The 19,975-nt window shown below is 41.0% G+C and overlaps 3 protein-coding genes across 5 annotated transcripts; all 3 read left to right on the top strand.

Annotated features, from left to right (window-relative positions):
• The first annotated feature begins 690 nt into the window (after positions 1–690).
• LOC147159779 (beta-2-microglobulin-like) lies at positions 691–3,161 on the top strand. Its single transcript, XM_086059246.1, has 4 exons — positions 691–865; positions 1,398–1,670; positions 1,990–2,026; positions 2,140–3,161. Exons 1-3 carry the CDS (start codon positions 796–798, stop codon positions 2,001–2,003), a joined length of 357 nt encoding a protein of 118 aa, XP_085915372.1. The 5' UTR covers positions 691–795; the 3' UTR covers positions 2,004–2,026; positions 2,140–3,161.
• A 457-nt stretch (positions 3,162–3,618) lies between these two features.
• On the top strand, positions 3,619–9,424 carry irak3 (interleukin-1 receptor-associated kinase 3). 3 transcript variants are annotated; one of them, XM_086059658.1, is made up of 12 exons: positions 3,619–3,858; positions 4,701–4,898; positions 5,065–5,129; positions 5,202–5,247; positions 5,325–5,473; positions 5,777–5,841; positions 5,926–6,040; positions 6,909–7,027; positions 7,147–7,345; positions 7,884–7,946; positions 8,329–8,493; positions 8,627–9,424. In XM_086059658.1, the coding sequence occupies exons 1-12, from the start codon at positions 3,756–3,758 to the stop codon at positions 8,993–8,995; spliced, it is 1,656 nt and encodes a 551-aa protein (XP_085915784.1). In that variant the 5' UTR covers positions 3,619–3,755; the 3' UTR covers positions 8,996–9,424. The 3 variants fall into 3 exon arrangements, with proteins under 3 accessions (XP_085915784.1, XP_085915786.1, XP_085915783.1); XM_086059660.1 differs by having other exon boundaries at positions 5,199–5,247; positions 8,332–8,493; XM_086059657.1 differs by having other exon boundaries at positions 5,199–5,247.
• A 3,046-nt stretch (positions 9,425–12,470) lies between these two features.
• Positions 12,471–17,930, top strand: LOC147159777 (uncharacterized). Its single transcript, XM_086059661.1, has 6 exons — positions 12,471–12,760; positions 13,028–13,248; positions 14,050–14,119; positions 14,234–14,324; positions 14,520–14,623; positions 15,969–17,930. The coding sequence occupies exons 1-6, from the start codon at positions 12,625–12,627 to the stop codon at positions 16,304–16,306; spliced, it is 960 nt and encodes a 319-aa protein (XP_085915787.1). The 5' UTR covers positions 12,471–12,624; the 3' UTR covers positions 16,307–17,930.
• The last annotated feature ends 2,045 nt before the right edge of the window (positions 17,931–19,975 follow it).

Below are 19,975 nucleotides of genomic sequence, written 5' to 3'. Positions count from 1 at the left end.
TCATAAATTATCCACACTGATTGCTGAAGGGTCACTTTAGAGCTTGTGTTGTCAAATAATTTGGTAATGCAACAACAATGCAGTTGAATCTGGTTTTTGTTTTGGATCGTGATGTCATCCACACAAGTTTTCATTTCTCAATTTTTAGGAGTAGAAAGTAAAGCTATTTGTTATTAAATGTAATAAAGGTGAAACAGTCATTAGGAAAGTATACAGTATGTTATTGTTTGTACTTGAGTTTATGTGCGGTTGACAACTGCTCTACTTCAGTTTACTGTAATTTTTGTGGTTATGTGATCGATGTAACCTGTAATAATGTGAGGGGGGAAAATGTATTTAAAAAAAACTGTTTTCAAATGTATGAGTAAAGGTAAGAAGTAATCAGGAAAAAGTACAAATTCTTGAAATATCAACTTCATTACAGGAACGTGTATCTCGTTAACCCCCCCAACGTTTGTGTTATGAGAAAACTATTGTTCGAACAGGGCAAACAACAAGGCAGGCGACAAAGGTCAGCCCAAAACCAGTCAAGTAGGTTATTTTACAAGCTGGATAAAACTATCTGGTGACAGTGATCGCAATCAAATGGGAGTGCCTGGCCATTTCCGCGTGTTTACAGGCCCCCAGTGGCATGTTGTCATTAAAAGGCGCACCTACATGTGGGCGGAGTTTTAGGTCACGTTTGCACACACGGTACATTCTCTATACAACGCCTTTAACATTAACAGTAACATTACGAATTTTCTTTCGTTTGCATGTTTGTTTTAAATAACTAAATTGAGTGAATTTAAAGTTATGAATGCGCACATATTATCGGTCGTATTCGGTATCTATTGCCTCGCGGGCTCTGCAGTGACCAAACAATGTAAGTATAGTTGTCCAGTATTATTTCTAAATATACAACATCGGACGACGACGACACGGCGACACGCACACGGCGACAGGCACACGGCGACAGGCACGCCGGACTTCGACACCTGACATAGACAATGATCCCACACCGATTCGACAAACACAACAGACTAAATACACTAACACTAATTAGAGACACACTTGGGGAACACAATAGGAAGAGGGCACCGATTGGTCAAACACACTGGGAAGGGAACAGGCACACAGGTGGACGTAATTAGACATAACGAGACAAGGGAAACACTCAGGAACACAAGACAAACGCCAATTACAGAAAGACACAACAAACACACCAAAATAATCAAAACCCTAACCCAACAAAACCAAAACGTGACACCAGACCAGTGACCATTTCCCTCTGACTACAAAAATACAGAGACCGGAAGAGTCACAGATAGTTTTAAGATGTCCTTGGAAAGTTATTGGCACGTTCTTTTTGTGATTTTTTCGTTTTTTGGTTGTTGTTGTTGTTGTTGTTTTTACAGCTGCGCCAGTCGTTCAGGTGTACAGCCGGACAAAAGGAGTGTTGGACAAAGCCAACATCCTCCTCTGCCATGTGAACAAGTTCAACCCGCCGGTGATCAAAATTGACCTGCTGAGAAACGGCGTCGTGATCAATCAGGCCAATCAGACGGAGATGATCTTCGAGGCGGACTGGGACTACTATGCGACCAAATATGTGCCCTTTTCCCCCAAAAGTGGAGAGAAGTACACCTGCCTGGTGACTCACATGGGGATTTCCAGGACGTTTGTTTGGGGTACGTTTACATTTTCAGCCATACAAACATCAGTAGCATAAGAAAGGAATATTTGTTATTATGGAATCAAATGGTTAACTACAAAGAACAACCACAAAAATATATACAGGTTAACTACCTCATTTTAGCTACAGTGGAGGTATTTGGACAATACAGCACTCAACATCGATTTGTGGTTAAATAATAAGCAAGGATTAGGAATCAAAGTTTAGTAAACAGATTAGTTAAGGCATCTATGTCACATATAGAGCCCTAAAAGCTCAATGAAGAGATTTTTTTTTTTTTTTTTTTTTTACTGTCTTATTATCTTTTTCTGCAGAACCAGATATGTAACATCTTCCCACTCCTTGTTTTGGGTATGTACTGGTTTTGTTGTCCACATTATCTCTGAAATTATGAAAGCAAATGCATATATATATTTTTAAATTGGTCTTGTTAATGTCAAGGTTTTGATTCTTTGTTGCTACAGGTCTGCTCCATCTTGAGATAAAGAACCTTTTTCAAGGCCGGGTATTTATTTTGGCAATGGTGAATAGACGTTTGTGGAAGAAATGATGAGCATAACAAGACTGGTGACGTGGAGCCCTGGCTCAACAGGTTTAGAATGCTAAACAATAGACGGTGGAATACAAACCAAGTGATCACGTGGAAGTAATTGCATGCCCATTCTAAACCAGTAGAGGGCAGGAAGACTATTAAAACTCAGGGAAAGCTTCGACAAGTGAATGTTTACTGCAGTTTGCTGCCAAGTTCAAATAGAAACGGGACTACTTTTTAATCCAAAATGGATCTGCTGGAGAATTGTTGGAATTATTGATGCTGGAACAGTCACAGCAATGTATGATACAATGCTCTGCTTCTGAAAAACTAATTTTGCATACTATTTCTTGATTTTTTTAAATGAAAAACCTGCTAAAAATCTCAAATTGTTGTGACTTTTCTCATATTTGTTTAATGATGTCAAAACACTGATAACAGTCCATGATGTCTTAGAGGGAAGTGTGTGTGTGTGTGTGTGTGTGTGTGTGTGTGTGTGTGTGTGTGTGTGTGTGTGTGTGTGTGTGTGTGTGTGTGTGTGTGTGTGTGTGTGTGTGTGTGTGTGTGTGTGTGTGTGTGTGTGTGTGTGTGTGTGTGTGTGTGTGTGTGTGTGTGTGTGTGTGTGTGTGTGTGTGTGTGTGCCCCCACTCGTCGAAACAGCATTCGGATGAAGATTGTGTTTGTGGAATTTGAGTTGGGCAGCAAAATTCACCCAATTTTTATACATCGCAGGCTCAGATGAGCTGTGCTTGGTCATTACCTGAGCCCTGAGCAACTGTGATGTCATTTCCGGTTGGCAGCAGGTGGCAAAATGTCCGCCCCATGAGATAGGCTCAAACTAGGATTTTGTTGCTTAACACATATTCCACAAACGCAATGTTAATCAGAATGTCGTGTTTAGTCTTGTGGGGCTGCATATAAATAAAACTCTAAATAAACAACAAAACAAATACATTTTGCATTATGTCATACTTTGTTTCCTGAGGTCTGTCATTTTGAGTTAAGAAAAATATTTATAAAAAAAATAGGTCGTTGTAAATAGTCCTTTACATTGTTATATTCTATAATTTTAGTGCAATACTGTACAGCACCATTTTCTTATTAAAATTGTTTTTTTTTTAATGTAGCATGTTTTAGGGCAGCTGGAAGAGACTGATGGAATTTCTATTCGCGTCAATGGGACATCATGATTTGTTATGTGCACCATGGAATGAATTCATGTCAAAAGTCCAGGAGTAAGTTGGAGTGAGGGCAGAAAGAAAAAGTGCTTTGTCGCCATCTCGTGATTATAGTTTGGCAATTTCAAACTTAATTTAAATTCGCAGTACGTCTCGGCCCCTCGTCCTCAGCGAATAACGGGGGTTGACTTTACGTCAGTCATTGTTTACAACGGAAACTCGGAGGGAGGGCGAATTACCGGAAGGGGTTAATGCCTCTGAATGATTCCGCCAATGCGTCTGAAGGCTGTCGGGAATTTCCACACTTTCACCATACGCAAAGTTTGTTGTTTGTGACACTCGTGGCTGTTTCCAGCGCAGACGGCCGAAAATGGACCCAAACACGTTTCTCTACAATGTCCCCCCGTTAGTGATTGAACGATTTTGTGAAATCATGGACACGGGATATGACCGCTACGGATGGCGCGGACTAGGTAAGTCATTATTGGTTCTGCCATTAAAATATAATTCGCTTCGGTGGCCAAACTCTTAAGTTTTATGAATGGACAATTGAACACATTTAGTTAGCCAAATAAATACGTTGTTGTCCATTTATAATTCATTACATAATCAATAATTTTAGTATACTTTTGCTATATCGAGCATATAATTAACAGCAAAATATAGGCTATATTACAAAACAACTAAAACAGATGTGTTAAGGTCGAACACGTGGTATCAAAACAAAAATGAAATGCATTATTAATATAAAAAAATAGTTAAACATGCAGTGATACTAGCAGCATTTGTAAAAGTAGGCTAATTGGTATTTAAAAATAAGCAGTTCTGCCTGTTACTTCTTCTGATTTGTTTACATTATGGCTTCCATTATAACTTCCCCCTGTAATAATGAACAATATTAACTATGATAAAAAGAACGGCAACGGGTAGGATCGGTCAAGCGACGGTGGATTACTGTCGGCCGTAACCACGCTGCATCACACTAACTGTGCATAGTTTACTAGAGAAAACAGCAATGACAAGTTGTTGCCCTCAAGACTTTTGGACACGAAGAACCCGAGAACCACATACAAGGGCATCACAATTAACTATGACGTGATATGTTATGTTTTCTAATGAAATGCCGGAGGAAGCATATGAATGACACTGGTCAAAGGATAGACCCTTGTGGCACACCAGACTTTTGTCTCCATGCTTTCATTGTTATTTCATAATAATAAAAAAACTACTCAAAATAATTACTCAAATGAAATTAATTGTACGTAGTCAAATAAAAGTTACAGCTTGTTAAATACAAATTTTGTGTGTGTGACAGCCGCCAGAATCGTCCCGAGTTTCACGGCGGTCCGCCAGTTTGAGCGCATGGAGGCAGGAGGCCGCAGTCCCACCAAGGAGCTGCTGTGGTCCTGGTCCCAGCAGAACAAGCAAGTGCAGGACCTGTTGGAAATCCTGCAGGACATGGGCCACTATAGAGCCATGCAGCTCTTTCAGGGCCAGTGTCAGACAGTCAAAGGTACTGCAAGCGCGACTTCCGCCTGCTGCACCCAAATTACGCATCAATCAAACAATAAGCACATATAGCATGTACATATATGCCTCTACTTTATTTTTTATTTTTAGCCCTTCATTTTCTATGCACAATAGGATTTTTTACCCAATGGCTATATTTTATATTTCAGATACACCTTTGCCTCTCAGTGATAATTGTGAACCCACAGGACGTGTGTCAACAATGAATATGAAGGTAATGCTTATGTTAGAGTGACGCAACCAGCAAAAAGGGTTTTCAAGAGGATTATGTATTTTTTCATAGGAGGCCATCATGTTTGAGATGAGTCATGCTCATGAAACAAAAAGTCAGCGTAAGTATAAAAAGCTTCTCAAATGATTCAGTAATTTGCAGATAGAAATTCTAAAGCATTTGTTGTTGTTTTTCCAGGAGAACCGCAGCCACCAATCAGTTTGCAAAACATCTTAGATGGAACTGGAGATTTTAACCATGAAATGAGAATTTCCGAGGGCTGCTTCTCCGACGTTTACCTGGCACGGATGGGAGGAGAAACGTTTGCGGTGAAGCTTTTCAAGCAGGTGACTGGAGAAAAAAAAAAGCCACCTAATCATGTTATTAGACATTTTAACTCATTTTTAAAATGTGCGTATGCGATTGTGAATTAGATTTTTTTAAATACAAGTGCGTAGTCCTCTGTTGCAACTTCTATAAAATGAGGCCACAAAATGAGGCCGCAATAATTTCATGTGAGCTATTTAATCCAGAAACGACTCCATTAACTGAACAAATGTCATACGGTTAGGAGAAGTGAAAGTCTTTGCCATTTTGTTTTGGACAATTGCAGTTTTTCTTGACTATGTTTATCATGACATTTTCTGTAGGTAAATAATGTATCCTGGAAGAAGCTGTGGGATGTTTTCCAAAAAGAAATGGAAATTCATCGATCGTACGTACTTGTGGTTATCGGTAAAACCAATTTATTGACATGCCTTCTGTTGTATAGAAAATGAACGGTTATGTTGTGTTGCAGGTGTCGACATCCAAACATTTTAGAGTTGTTGGGCTGCTTTTCTGATGAGAGGTGCTACTGTTTGGTCTATCCTTACATGCCCAAGGGATCACTCTTCCACAGACTCCATCATCGGGTAGATTGATTATGTATTAATTAGAGATAGACCGATATGCTTTTTTCAAAGCCGATACCAATTATCAGTAGTCAGGGAGGCCAATAACCGATATTTTATGCAGTTATAAATTTGCAAGGGGGGAAAAAATTTGTAATTTTTTTGAATGAAATTGAATTTAATTGAAATGAAATAATAATTAAAAATTCCAGCACTTGACTGCTTAAATGCCTTCAAGAACATGTTTATTAAACAGCTTTTGTGATTCGCAACATGTTAAAGGTTTTTTGTTTGCCGTCAGCTTTTGCACCAACTATAATGTGGCTTCCGCACGCTAACTCCCAAATAGCCGCTAATTCGCGGGCTAACTGTTAGCTCGCGGGCTAACCATTCATCCACACGCTAACCCCAGGATAACTCCCAAATAGCCGCTAAAAAACGGCTATTCGGTTAGCCCGCGAGTTAACCTAATAGCCGTTATTTCGCAGCTAGCCGGTTAGCTTGCGGGCTAATAGCCGCTGATTCGCGAGCTAACGGTTAGCTCGCGAGCTAATAGCTGCTAATTGCTGCTTATTGGCTGTTAGCCTGCACGAGCAACCAATCAGATGATGCTGTGGGCGGGCCAATGCTGCAGGGAGGCATCAGCCGCTGACGGAGGAGAAAAACGCCGGTCGGAGCAAATATAACAGTTTTTAATGTATCGGCCATCCAAAAAAAAAAAAAAGAAGAAGCCATAAACATTGTTTACTATATTATAGTATATTTGAAAAACAAGTTTGTACAAGTAGGCATCTACCCTAGTTCTACAGTTGTTACTACTTGTGGACTCACTGAAGCTTTTTCACTTTCAATGTGAAAGTAAACAAAAATACAATAATGGTGTCTGCAGAACTGTGGGCCCCCTTTGTCTTGGCAAGAACGTCTCGCCGTCATAAACGGGATCGCAAAGGCCTTACATCACCTCCATACATCACAACCATGTGCAGTCGTCTGTGGTAATCTTTCCAGGTACAAATAATTTCTCCATTGTGTGTTGCAACGTCCTAATGAAAGGCCTCCGACATTCCTCCGTTACAGATAATGGCAGTCAGTTTTTCATCATGCATATGTGTGGCTTGTGTGCACAGTTCCAACATCCTCCTGGATGACGCCATGCAACCCAAGCTGTCCGATTTCGGCCTGGCCCAACTCCGTCCTCACTCTGTCAACAGTCATTACACCATCACCTTGGATGTAGGTTCCCACAGCAACAAAGAGTACCTCCCTGAGGAGTACCTCCGAAATGGCAAACTCTCCACCAGTTTGGATGTCTTCAGCTTCGGAATGGTGACGTAGCTAATCAACTTTCTCATTAAACAACAACAATAGCTGATCTTTTTTTTTTGTGTAATTTCTCTCACTGCGTCCACTGAATCAAAATGGTTCTTCACGTCAAAAGTCACATTCACTTCCTTTTTATCCATAACAACACAATATACTGATGCGTTCCATGGTACACCAAATAACACAATATGAACATCCTCTTTTGCATTAGTTTCAAGTGTGAAGTCTGCGTTTTTTTTGTTGTTATTTTTAAAGCAAACTGCAGGAAATGATGCTGCCAAAAGTGTTACATTTTGAAGATGCAGTTGAGCAAAGCCACATTGAATCAAAAGGGGTTGTGGTTAGGATGGAAATTTTACATGTAGTATCATACTTTGGTTTGAATTAGTCTTTTAAAAAAAAAAACACCTGACATCCGTGTTTACGAAACGTGTAACATTTTCATTTTATGGATAGACTGTTTGTATCGTCAAAATGACGTACGACTACAATACCTCACAACTGAGTGTACCTCTCACATTTCATCCCTGTATGCCCTTAGGTTGTCATGGAAACAGTAACTGGACGTAAAGTTGTAGATGAGGTGCCGAAACATACGCTTCTGGTGAGTGCAGAATACGGCTGAAACAGGAAGTGTGGCTTCACACTTCCTGTTGTCAGACCAGTACAATGCTCTAGGCTTTTGATGCACAAATCTTGTAACCTTAGGCACCATTGATTTCAGCAGCATCAAAAACAATGGACATGTTTTGAGGCTCTCTCTAGTGGTACAGGGGGAGGAAAAAAAAAATCACAATTACGATGGCTCACTTTTTTTTCCTTCTTTTAATCCACCAGACTAGAGTGCATTTGTTAGGTGCAGTTTTCTACTAAAAGTACAATGCATTCTTCTTTTTATTTTTTACAGCTTTACAGTTTAAAAAACTTTTTAAACCCTATCATTTACTGTAAGTACAGTAATTGCTGTCAACATCTCCTTTCAACAGCAGGATTTGCTCACCTCCAAAGCAGAGGACAGCGGCAGCGTGGACTCTTGTCTGCAGTTTTTGGATGCGTCAGCCGGTCGATGGCCAACGTCTTTGGCGCGCAGTCTTCTGGATCTTTCCTTGCAATGTGTCGCAAGTCACCATTGCAGACCCAGCATGGAGAATGTAAGCGCTCATGTTCATTGTGAAACCTTCTCCTGTCATGGGGACATTTCAATAAGTATTTTTTTCTCATTTGAGTACAGCCTTAGGTTTGTGCCTATAATATAATTTCCAAATCTTTGCATTATTTTTTTAGGTCCTTCAGACATTGAGTCAGCTGCTTCCACCTCCCAGCTTCTACTCTGTGGACCGTCCACACAGCCTCGACGATGGCGCTCCTATTCACGTCCAGCACAGCCCCTCATCCAGCATCCCCGTGGAGCACGACGAACAGCGCAGCCTCCCTGGCTCTCCGGCGCAGGCGCGGCCCTGCGAATGCAGCCAATCAGAGGTGACATACATAAGTGCCACTGAGACTGAGAATGTCGAAACCAAAGGAGAAGGAAACCCGTCGTACAGAAGCTGGCCGGTACAGTGCAGCTGCCAAGCTGAAACAGGAGGTCTGTCCTGTGAGGACTGCAGGGCAAATGGTTTTAGCAACACTAATTCGGAGTTAGCTGACTAACTGGTCATTGTTTTTCTTTTTATGTGCAAGGAGTGAAAGAAGCTCTTAAACTGTCGGTTGTATACTTTTTTTCCCTTTTTTTTTTTTTTACACCATTTTAGATTGAGCTACTTTGTTGTATTAAAGTATTTAATATCATGTACCCTAGTTCTCAAATAGTGGCCTCAATTATTCATTCAGTTGAACAAATAAATGCCTTGCCGTTAACAAATATCAATTCCCCATTGACGAGCCAATAAAAATCAGCATGAACTCGTCTGCCTCCTTTGAGTAAACACACGTCTACTACTGCGAAGTACTACGAAGTGGTTTTATGTTTAAATTTGAATTTAAACTCGATATGTGAAATGTATGTTTACCACTATGTGAACTTTTAATATTGTGCTGTCATAAATTAAATACGCATAAACGCTAAGTACAAAAACTAAAGCTGAAATAGTGTGACTGCATTTGTAAGTGTTATCATTTTCTTGTTGCAAACATTGTAATACTACTAAAAAGAAAAGGGAGAAAATTCCGTTCCGTTCCGTCTTCAATTCCGCTTATCCGGGGTCGGGTCGCGGGGGCAGCAGCTTTAGCAGGGAAGCCCAGACTTCCCTCTCCCTAGCCACTTCAGCCAGCTCCTCCGATGGGATCCCAAGGCGTTCCCAGGCCAGCCGTGAGACGTAGTCTCTCCAGCGTGTCCTGGGTCGTCCCCGGGGCCTCCTACCGGTAGGACATGCCCGGAACACCTCCCCAGGGAGGCGCCCAGGAGGCATCCGAACCAGATGCCCCAGCCACCTCAACTGGTTCCTCTCAACGTGGAGGAGTAGCGGCTCGACGCGGAGTCCCTCCCGAATGACCGAGCTTCTCACCCTATCTCTAAGGGAGAGCCCGGCTACCCTGCGGAGGAAACTCATTTCGGCCGCTTGTATCCGGGATCTCGTTCTTTCGGTCACGACCCACAGCTCGTGACCATAGGTGAGGACAGGAACGTAGATCGACCGGTAAATCGAGAGCTTTGCCTTTCGGCTCAGCTCCTTCTTCACCACAACGGACCGATACAGCGTCCGCATCACTGCAGACGCTGCACCGATCCGTCTGTCGATCTCCCGCTCTAACCTACCCTCACTCGTGAACAAGACCCCAAGATACTTGAACTCCTCCACTTGGGGCAGGACCTCATCCCCGACCCGCAGAGAGCACTCCACCCTTTTCCGACTGAGGACCATGGTCTCGGATTTGGAGGTGCTGATCCTCATCCCAACTGCGTCACACTCGGCTGCAAACCGCTCCAGCGAGAGCTGGAGATCACGGCTTGAAGAAGCCAGCAGCACCACATCATCTGCAAAAAGCAGAGATGCAATGTTGAGGCCACCAAACCGTACCCCCTCGACACTCCGGCTGCGCCTAGAAATTCTGTCCATAAAAATTACGAACAGAATCGGTGACAAAGGGCAACCTTGGCGGAGTCCGACCCTCACAGGAAACGAATTCGACTTACTGCCGGCAATGCGGACCAAACTCTGACATCGGTCGTACAGGGACCGAATAGCCCGTATCAGGGGGCCCGGTACCCCATACTCCCGAAGCACCCCCCACAGGACTCCCCGAGGGACACGGTCAAACGCCTTCTCCAAGTCCACAAAACACATGTGGACTGGTTGGGCGAACTCCCACGCACCCTCAAGGATCCTGCTGAGGGTGTAGAGCTGGTCCACTGTTCCACGGCCGGGACGAAAACCACACTGCTCCTCCTGAATCCGAGATTCAACTTCCCGACGGATCCTCCTCTGCAGCACCCTTGAATAGACCTTACCTGGGAGGCTGAGGAGTGTGATCCCTCTAAAGTTGGAGCACACCCTCCGGTCCCCCTTCTTAAAAAGAGGAACCACCACCCCGGTCTGCCAATCCAGAGGCACTGTCCCTGATGTCCACGCGATGTTGTAGAGACGTGTCAACCACGACAGCCCCACTACATCCAGAGCCTTTAGGAACTCCGGCCGAACCTCATCCACCCCTGAGGCCCTGCCACCAAGAAGCTTTCCAACCACTTCAGTGACTTCGACCCCAGAGATAGGGGGGCCCACCTCAGAGTCCCCAGACCCTGCTTCCTCAAAGGAAGGCGTGTTGGTGGAATTGAGGAGGTCTTCGAAGTATTCTCCCCACCGATTCACGACGTCCCAAGTCGAGGTCAACAGCACCCCATCTCCACTATACACAGTGTTAATGGCGCACTGCTTTCCCCTCCTGAGACGCCGGATGGTGGACCAGAATTTCCTCGAAGCCGTCCGGAAGTCGTTCTCCATGGCCTCACCGAACTCCTCCCATGTCCGAGTTTTTGCCTCAGCGACCACCGAAGCCGCATTCCGCTTGGCCAGCCGGTACCTGTCAGCAGCCTCCGGAGTCCCACAGGCCAAAAAGGCCCAATAGGACTCCTTCTTCAGCTTGACGGCATCCCTTACCGCTGGTGTCCACCAGCGGGTTCGAGGATTGCCGCCCCGACAGGCACCAACCACCTTACGGCCACAGCTCCGATCGGCCGCTTCAACAATGGAAGCACGGAACATGGTCCATTCGGACTCAACGTCCCCCGCCTCCCCCGGGACAACGGAGAAGCTCTGCCGGAGGTGGGCGTTGAAACTCTTTCTGACAGGGGATTCTGCCAGACGTTCCCAGCAGACCCTCACAATACGTTTGGGCCTGCCTGGTCGGACCAGCATCTTACCCCGCCATCGGAGCCAACACACCACCAGGTGGTGATCAGTTGACAGCGCCGCCCCTCTCTTAACCCGAGTGTCCAACACATACGGCGGCAAATCCGATGACACGACTACAAAGTCGATCATCGAACTGCGGCCTAGGGTGTAGGGAGAAAATTATTATGTGTAATGTCCAGGTTGGCATTGCAGTGTTCCCTGGTGAATAGAGATCTGTGAATTTGTGATTGATGACCAATTCTTAAGGTTTTTATTTGCCTACAAAGTCACAAGATGTCGAATGTAGCTCCTCTCCTTAGTACTACTAGTTCCTTGGCCACAAGATGGCAACAAATCAATAATTTTACATTAGACGTGTCGTTGACCTGAGCACCAAAAAATACAAATTGGTGAGTTTCCAGTGAATAATGAAGTTGAGGTATGCTAGAAAAACAAACAAACTGCGTATTCACAAGTTCTGAACTGCTAATGAACATAAATAACATAAATTACGATTTTTACATTGATCTTGAATGCAACATGAGCTGTCACGGGAAACCTAGTGTTTATTTTCAAAATAAAACCATTTGAGGCCGAGGTGGGGAATACTATGTGATATACACAAAATATACGGAATGTAAATTGAATTATTACAGATTGAAGCATTTTTTGTAGAACACATGCTTTCTCAACCCCACACTCACAGTTTTCTCTTGATGTGAAATGTGATTTTATCACAAACATTCAGACTTCGATCTTATTGTGAAAAGTCGGTTTGCGGAAATAGGCTTGTTGATTTGGTAGTGGGGCTGCTAGTGTGGTCAACACAGCTGTGGCCTCGTTGTCCACACAAACAGCAGGGCGTGTGTTGTATTCATTTAGCCATTTAGCCCTTTTTTTCTGCACTGTTTTTATCTTTGACTGAACCTTCACGGGACAAGTGGTTCGAGGATGGTCTTGTCAACATCACAACAAGTCGCCCTGGCGTTCACAGCGGTGCTGTTCACGTTTGTCGTCCTGCCGAAGATGTTCGGCGTCGGCACTGGAGCGAAGGAGTCGAGGCTCGACCCTCGCTACTACAGAAAAGGTGATGTCCTGCCATTAATGTGTGAATGCTTAAGGCATTGATTATTTTTCCCAGAATATTTATTTATTTAGCCTATGTATGTATGTTCATTACCATTATTATTACACAGTAGGCTACTACAGTAGTTGTTGACCAACGTACTGTAAAAGCCCATATATTAGTTCAACCCTTGCAATACTGTTCATTTTAAATGCAAACGTTAAATATAGTAAAACTCAACTTGATTTTCAAGTTACCCTGTACTGTTTTGTACACCATTGGTGTCAGGCGGTCCTGGACCAGGTGCACTTCGAGGTCCGGCGGTCAGCATGGGCGCCCCCAGCTCACATCAGTCGGCCGAGAGCATGCAGCAGATGAAGAAGTTGATGGAGCAGGAGATGAAGGGCGACAAATTCAAATCCAACAACAACAACAAGGGCTACGTGTTCACGCTCATGCCGTTGTATGCCATTGGCGTCGGAGTGTTTGCGGCGTACAAGTTTTTAAAGGTAGGCACAAAAGAGCACCAATCAAGTGCAGTGTTTACTCTTTCTCTTGATATAAATTAGTATTGTTTAATAGGGCCCCACTGATTAATGGGTAACGTGCTCGATTTGAGCCTTTTTCAAAAATAATTAAAATTGGCTGGAGTTTTGCCGATGGAATGCTGACGTGTTCTTAATTTCTCAAGAAGCAGTAAATGCTGTCAAGTGTCCCACAGAAGGATGTCCTATTCAAACCAAAATGCATCTTTATGATGACATGGTTGTCGGAGTTTATGTGTGGCCGCGCGTGATGGTGGACTGCCTTGTTACATTCGTGTTGCCAAACTTCCTGTGCATGATCTTCCGTCGTTGGCAACAAGTGAAGAAGGAGTGCAATATATCCCACATGCTCAAAAGTGTTGGGTGAGATTCAGCGTTTTCATGTTTTGAAGGGGGAAAAAAAGTGGAGTTAAATAAATATGAACTAAAGCTCTAAGTAGTGTAAAACTGTCAATTGTTTTGCCTTTAATTCATGTCTTTGTTGTTGTAAGCATTAAAGGTCCAAAAATAAGTTATTTAGTTCATTATATATTTTTAAATGAATCTGCCAATTATGTGGATAGATATTTTTTTTTTACCTTGGGCCAATTATGCAGATATCAGAATTCACGTCAGCCTAAAAAAAAAAAACTTTGTCGCTCGTGCCTTATTTTTTTATTTTCAAGTTATGCAAATATAAACTTCCCCCAGTTTGCAGTTAATAAACATCCTGACTATTGTTGGCAGAAATATAGGAAAAATAATGTTGTTGTTTTTCATTTGCAGATCAAGTCTTCAGATGACCAGGCACAAAAGGATAAATTTACAAAAGGCGCCAAAAAATCAGCAGAGGCAGGTGTGTTTTACATACACTGGGATTCCCATTTGAATACCTTGTGTTTGTTTTACCGCAATATTTGTTCAATAAAAGTATTTGAAATGCATGTCTGGGTGTTTATTTACCCTGCAGAGAACCAGTTGAACGAACTGGAACAAAGGCTCGCCCAAACAGAGAGGATGCTCAATTCCATTCTCAGCCAACTAGACCCGCTCACAAACTGGTGAGTGCTTGCATTTTTTTTGTATTTATAGGTTTAGGTTTGCATACTAGCCTAAAAAAAAAATACAATTGCTGGGATTCACTGAGGATGCCCTCGCTGGATTTATACTACGGCAATACTTTTCAATGTTTATAGTGCTTCATGACAACAATTGTTGAAGTTAATCTCCATTTGTCTCTCCTCGTCGGTCGCCAGTGCAAAATCTGTGGCCCAGGAGCAGAAGAACGAGATCATGACCCAACTGCAGACCATCCGCTACCTCATGAAAAAGAGAGGAATGGACTGTCCACCTTTGAACGGTGCGTCCAAGTGTCATGTTGGGGAAGAACCACAATTTACAATTCAACTGCGACGCCTCACTTTACATCTTATTTGACTCGCATACGGCCGTGTGTTGTTGGAGTTGACTATTCGTGGCAGATGGAAAGCATACAGTTGATTTGAATGCCACTATAGTATGGTTCTACACAAAAGCAAACATGAGCATTTACTTGTGAGTTATTTTTTTTAAATCTGTGTACAGTGGCTCTCCAAGTACCATCAACATAGTAGTGTTTATGAATAAAATTAAATGAATTTAAATTATTAGTGTTTATATATATATATATATATATTTTAATATATTAGTACACAGATCTTAAATAGGTTAAATTGATATTTTCCTAGAACTAAATGTTTGAAAATAGACAGTTTTAAAATGAATAAATAGAGGACTTTTTTTCTTCTGTTGTGGTTATCACCTTAATCACCATTTCATATCAATGACTACAGTTTAGCTTTTGCAAATTGAGGTAAAATTGTCTATAGTATTATTTTTTTTTTTATGTTTATGTAAAAACGACTACTTTATTACCATTTTTGTGATTTTATAATTTTCCATAAATCTGTGATTCTCAAAGTGTGGTGGTACGCATGCTCCCTCTAGTGGTAGTAAAAAAAAATCATGGAACGACATGTTCAAACTGTGGGTGGCTTTCACTTTTTCTTTAATCCACATTTGTGAAGCACAGTTCAGTTCTATTTAAATTTTAACTCCAGCACGTTTGTATTTATTTATTTATTTTATCTTTTTCCTACGGAAGAGGATTAGGACCAGTGAAGAGAGGGAAAAAAGTTCTGACTTTAATCTCAGAATTCTGACTTTTAAGCGAGAATTCTGATTTGAAAGTGAGAATTCTGAGAATAAAGTGCAAATTCTAGTAGTGAGAATTCTGAGAATAAAGTGCAAATTCTCACTTTAAAGTCAGAAATCTGAGATTAAAGTCAGAATTCTGAGAATTAAGTGAGAATTTCTGACTTTAAAGCCAGAAATCTGAGTTTAAAATCAGAATTATCAGAATTCTGACTTTAAAGTGAGAATTCTGACTTTAAAGACAGAACTGTAGAATAAAGTCAGAATTTCTGAGAATAAAGTCTTTAATCTCAGAACTCTGACTTTAAAATCAGAATTGTCACTTTATTCTGAGAATAAAAAGAGAATCCTGCCAACTTTTTTTTCTTCTCTTCACTGGCCCCAATCCTTTTCCGTAGTACGTTTCCCGATATTTATTTAGCTACAATCTTGAACTAACTTGACTTAACTCCTTAAAATAAATCCAGTCTCTTATTTTGCTAATGTTGCCACGAAACATTTCTCCCTTACAGAGGCCTGCTTCGAGCAGAGTCTGGACAGCCTCATCGAAACGTTGGGTGCCAGCGAGACCTCGCCAGCCAGCGACACAAACGGCGACAAAAGCTCGGAAAAGCCGCACGACGCAGCCGAAGGCGGCGGCGGCGCGAAAACGCCCCTCCCGGAAAGATCGGAGGAGGAACTGGCGGAAGAGAAAGAAGATGACATGGAAGAAAAGGAGGAGGCTGAGAAAGAGGAGGAGGAAAGATACGAGGAGTTTGACTTCATGCCTTCGCTTGACGACACAAACTGCGAGGAGAGTGAAAAAGAGCAGCAGGCGTGCGGCCTCAGGCGGCGCAACGTTCCTGAATGAACTCATTGAAGGACATAGATAGCTGTATGTGATTATTTATTATCTGAAGATTATTCCCAACATGTGGATCTATTCACAAATTCACCACACACAAAAAAAGGAAGCTTTCAATCAGTAAATAGTACACAGGGCTTGAGTAGTTGTTGCTGAAATAATGTAAGTGCAGTCAGTCCTCTGTGCGATCGGCAGCTGTTATTAAATGTGAACAAAATGATTAACAAAACAACAACAAAAGAATAGATGTGCCTTTTTCCAAATTGGGATTACACTGACTCACAAAAAACGTCATCATTTTTTATATCACGCTTATATCACCTCATACTGACTGCGGGGTCTTTATTCACTCAACTCTATATATGACCAGGCATCTATTATGGGTAAGGCCTTTTTTTTTAATAGAGGCCTTTAGATTAACAAATACATTTTTCTAAAATGATACAAATATATATTGATTTAATGCCACCTATTTGTGATGTGGCATTCTGAGATTAATTGTGGCACAGCATCTGTTAGAGCTGAGGCTAATGTTTTAAGAACTACAATTAATTGGAGCATTTTGGATCCTAAGCCACTATTTGAGGAAATTAAAAAATAACATAAAAGAGCCGTCTGTTTGTGGTGTGGCATTCTAAAATTAACTGGGGCATAGCGTCTGTTAGTGCGCAGACGTGTAAGGAAATTAAAAATGTATCTTGTTTTATCGACTTCCGTTGTAATTTATTCAAGTTACCCGAGTAACTTGAATAAATTAGACACCATCCTCATTTTGAAATATGCAGTATAGTCTACAAAATGCATAATTGTGTTATTTGAAGGTGGGGAGGGGGGGGCAAGTCTAATATTTAATACTCAAGTAAAATCAAAATAAAAGCTGAAATACTTTCCCTTAAATAGTGATTTATGGGGAAAAAAAAAGATTACCGTACATTTAATATTGCATACAGAAAGTTTTAATAAATGCCTTACCCCTAATATGTGATCGTTAATCGCTGCATTGAGCAAACCAACGACTTTTGCCGTTTTGAGTCACTGCATGTTTACTGGCAATTGGTTTTACCAGAGTGTCTTAAAAGGGAAGGTTTGACCTGTAGAGGGTGCTCTCGAGCTGGAGGGAGAAAAAGAAAAAGCCCGGTGATGTTTGTTGAAAGTCATTTTGAATGAGTCCTAAAGTGTTTACTTTCATAAAGTGATATGATGATAGTTCCAGAATATTATCTGACTAAATGATGTATAAATTAGGATTATTTTAAAAGTAGGTTTCTATCCAAAGAGTACGTCTGCATGATTTTGTGACTTCCTTGCCTGTAAAATGTGATCGCATGTTTTCATTTTTGGAACAAGAAAAACGGTGTCTGTCCACTCATTATTAGACTTTGACACTCTTAACTCCTCTACTTTTTCGTGTTTTATAATTGTCTGATACATCCTCGGGTTATATTTTTTCCTCACCAGGCCTATTTTAATTAACACCACATCTATCTACATTTAAATGTTCCTGGTTTCTGTCATGTTTGGATTCTGTATTGCACTGTATTTAATTATTTGTTTATTTTGTTATCTTTTGCCTTATCCCTCATATCCATACAATGTGTGTCATGTGGAAGCAAATAAATAGATAAAGGAATCATGGATTTCTCCTTGTTAATGTGTCAAACTATGCAAATATCTTGTAGTTCAGTTATGTTTAAATCTTGTGGATTTATTTTATTTGATTTAAATTTACCTAAACATTAAATGCAACTGAACTGCACCACTTAGGTAACGTTTCTTTCCCATTTTAGAATCAGAAAGTTACATTTTAAAGAATTGCACAGCTTGCTTTAGGGATATTTTTTATTTATTTATACGCATATTTTATGTGTCATTTCATTGCTTTTGTATTGAATGTATGGGACTATTGCAGGGAATGTGAACTATTATTACTTTTTAGTGACCCCTGTTCTATTTGCGTCCTGTAGATGGCGTTACAATAACATTTGCATTATATTGAGGCCACTAAGTAAAAGACTTAACTTAACTTAAGACCTCATAACAAACCTTTTTCCCCCCTCACAGAGTTTCAGTTGATCACTCTGTTCTATGCAAAGGGAATTATGAAACATTTAACTGGGCGAGCACGTCGGCATACTTTTAAATGTGACCTAATTTGAAAAGTTCTGCTGGGTGAAATAAACCAACCGCCTTAATCACGACTCCTAATTAGATATTCGGCGTTTATTAATGACTTCCTCTCATTGCAGCATGGAAACAAAGTTGTGGGATTGGTCGCAAATGAGCTTCTCAATTAAGCAAGGCAACATTTAATCAGCTCAGTGTCCCTCCGCTGGGATTTGGGCCTAATTCCTTCGCAGGGTAATATCTTTGTTTTATTGCGCTAGGTGCTTTTTGAATCGAGGTTAAAACAAGTATATATATATATATAATTTTTTTTTTATTGCTCACGGTGTTTAAAAATTCAAAATGTGTTTAAGAGAGAAGGATTAAAAGTGGTAAAAGCATACTCAGCTGTCTACAATGCAAAAAATAAAAAAGATTAAAATTTGACAGAATTATAACATATTCCTATTCTGTATTATTTCCAGCCCACTGAGTCTGATCGTGATATCATTCTTCCACTTCAGCAAAGTTCTCTTTTTTTTATTTTTTTTATTATTATTTTTTTTAAAGTATCCATTCATACCTCAAATAAGTCATCCGGGTTGTGTTGTGGAAGCTTTGAAAGTGAGGCAGAAGTATCACGCTTCATCACTTCTAAATCTTGGAGACAGTTGGATGGGTCAAGTTCAAAGGGTAGAACATTCCCCCATCTCTGTCTGACAGGCTTTCTTGCACTGTAGTTCCCTGACGTAAATATGTTTCAACAGGATTAATAATCATGCACTTGAGATGGAGTGGAATATCAAACACATTTTTTTATTATACTACTAAGCAGAGAAGCGTTCTCAAAAACTTACTTTTTCAGATGAATTTCTTGGAGATAAAGATATCAATTCCTTTCAATGTTTGGATCATCATAAGCTATGCCATACTCACACTCAAGTTCACTCTAGTTCTCAGTGGGTCAATTCTACCTTTTATTGACCTATTTGATCATAAATCGACATTTTCTTTGAAACAGCAAACTGTTATGACCCAAGTAACGACTCAACATGCTTGACTTTTGTCCACTGTCGCTTGAAGGTAAGACTTGAGACTTGCTTGTGACTTCCTCCCACCTCTGCCTGCAATTGAGTCCCCTCTGGGACTGATCAATCAGTGAACAATTTACTGGCCCAGAACCTCGTCTTTCCGTTGAAATGTTGTTACCCTGCAATTCCTGATAAGGATCAGCTATCCCGGCTGCTCTATTTTTAGAGCCAACATATCGCAAGGATGTGGGAAAAAGACTCGGTCTGGATTCTATTTAACTCATTCACTGCCATTGACGGCTATAGACGTAAAAAAATTCATTAGAACTATTTCTATTAGTTTAACATCGTTTCCACTTTTGTTAAGTTTTTTTTTGTTGAGTATGAAAACCTAGAAAAAAATATTGTACATTTAGAACAGATATAAAATGTATGATTAATCGTGAGTTAACTAGTTTTAACATTTTAATCGCCTGACGCGCCTAATTTTTAATAATATTTTCTTCTTCTTTGTTTAAAAAGTATTTGAAATTATTTTTTA

Source organism: Leptonotus elevatus, chromosome 17 (genome assembly GCF_054856555.1).
Source record: "Leptonotus elevatus isolate MCC_2025b chromosome 17, RoL_Lele_1.0, whole genome shotgun sequence".
In the NCBI taxonomy this organism is placed as follows: Eukaryota; Metazoa; Chordata; class Actinopteri; order Syngnathiformes; family Syngnathidae; genus Leptonotus; species Leptonotus elevatus.
This window is presented reverse-complemented; position numbering and strand designations above follow the sequence as displayed.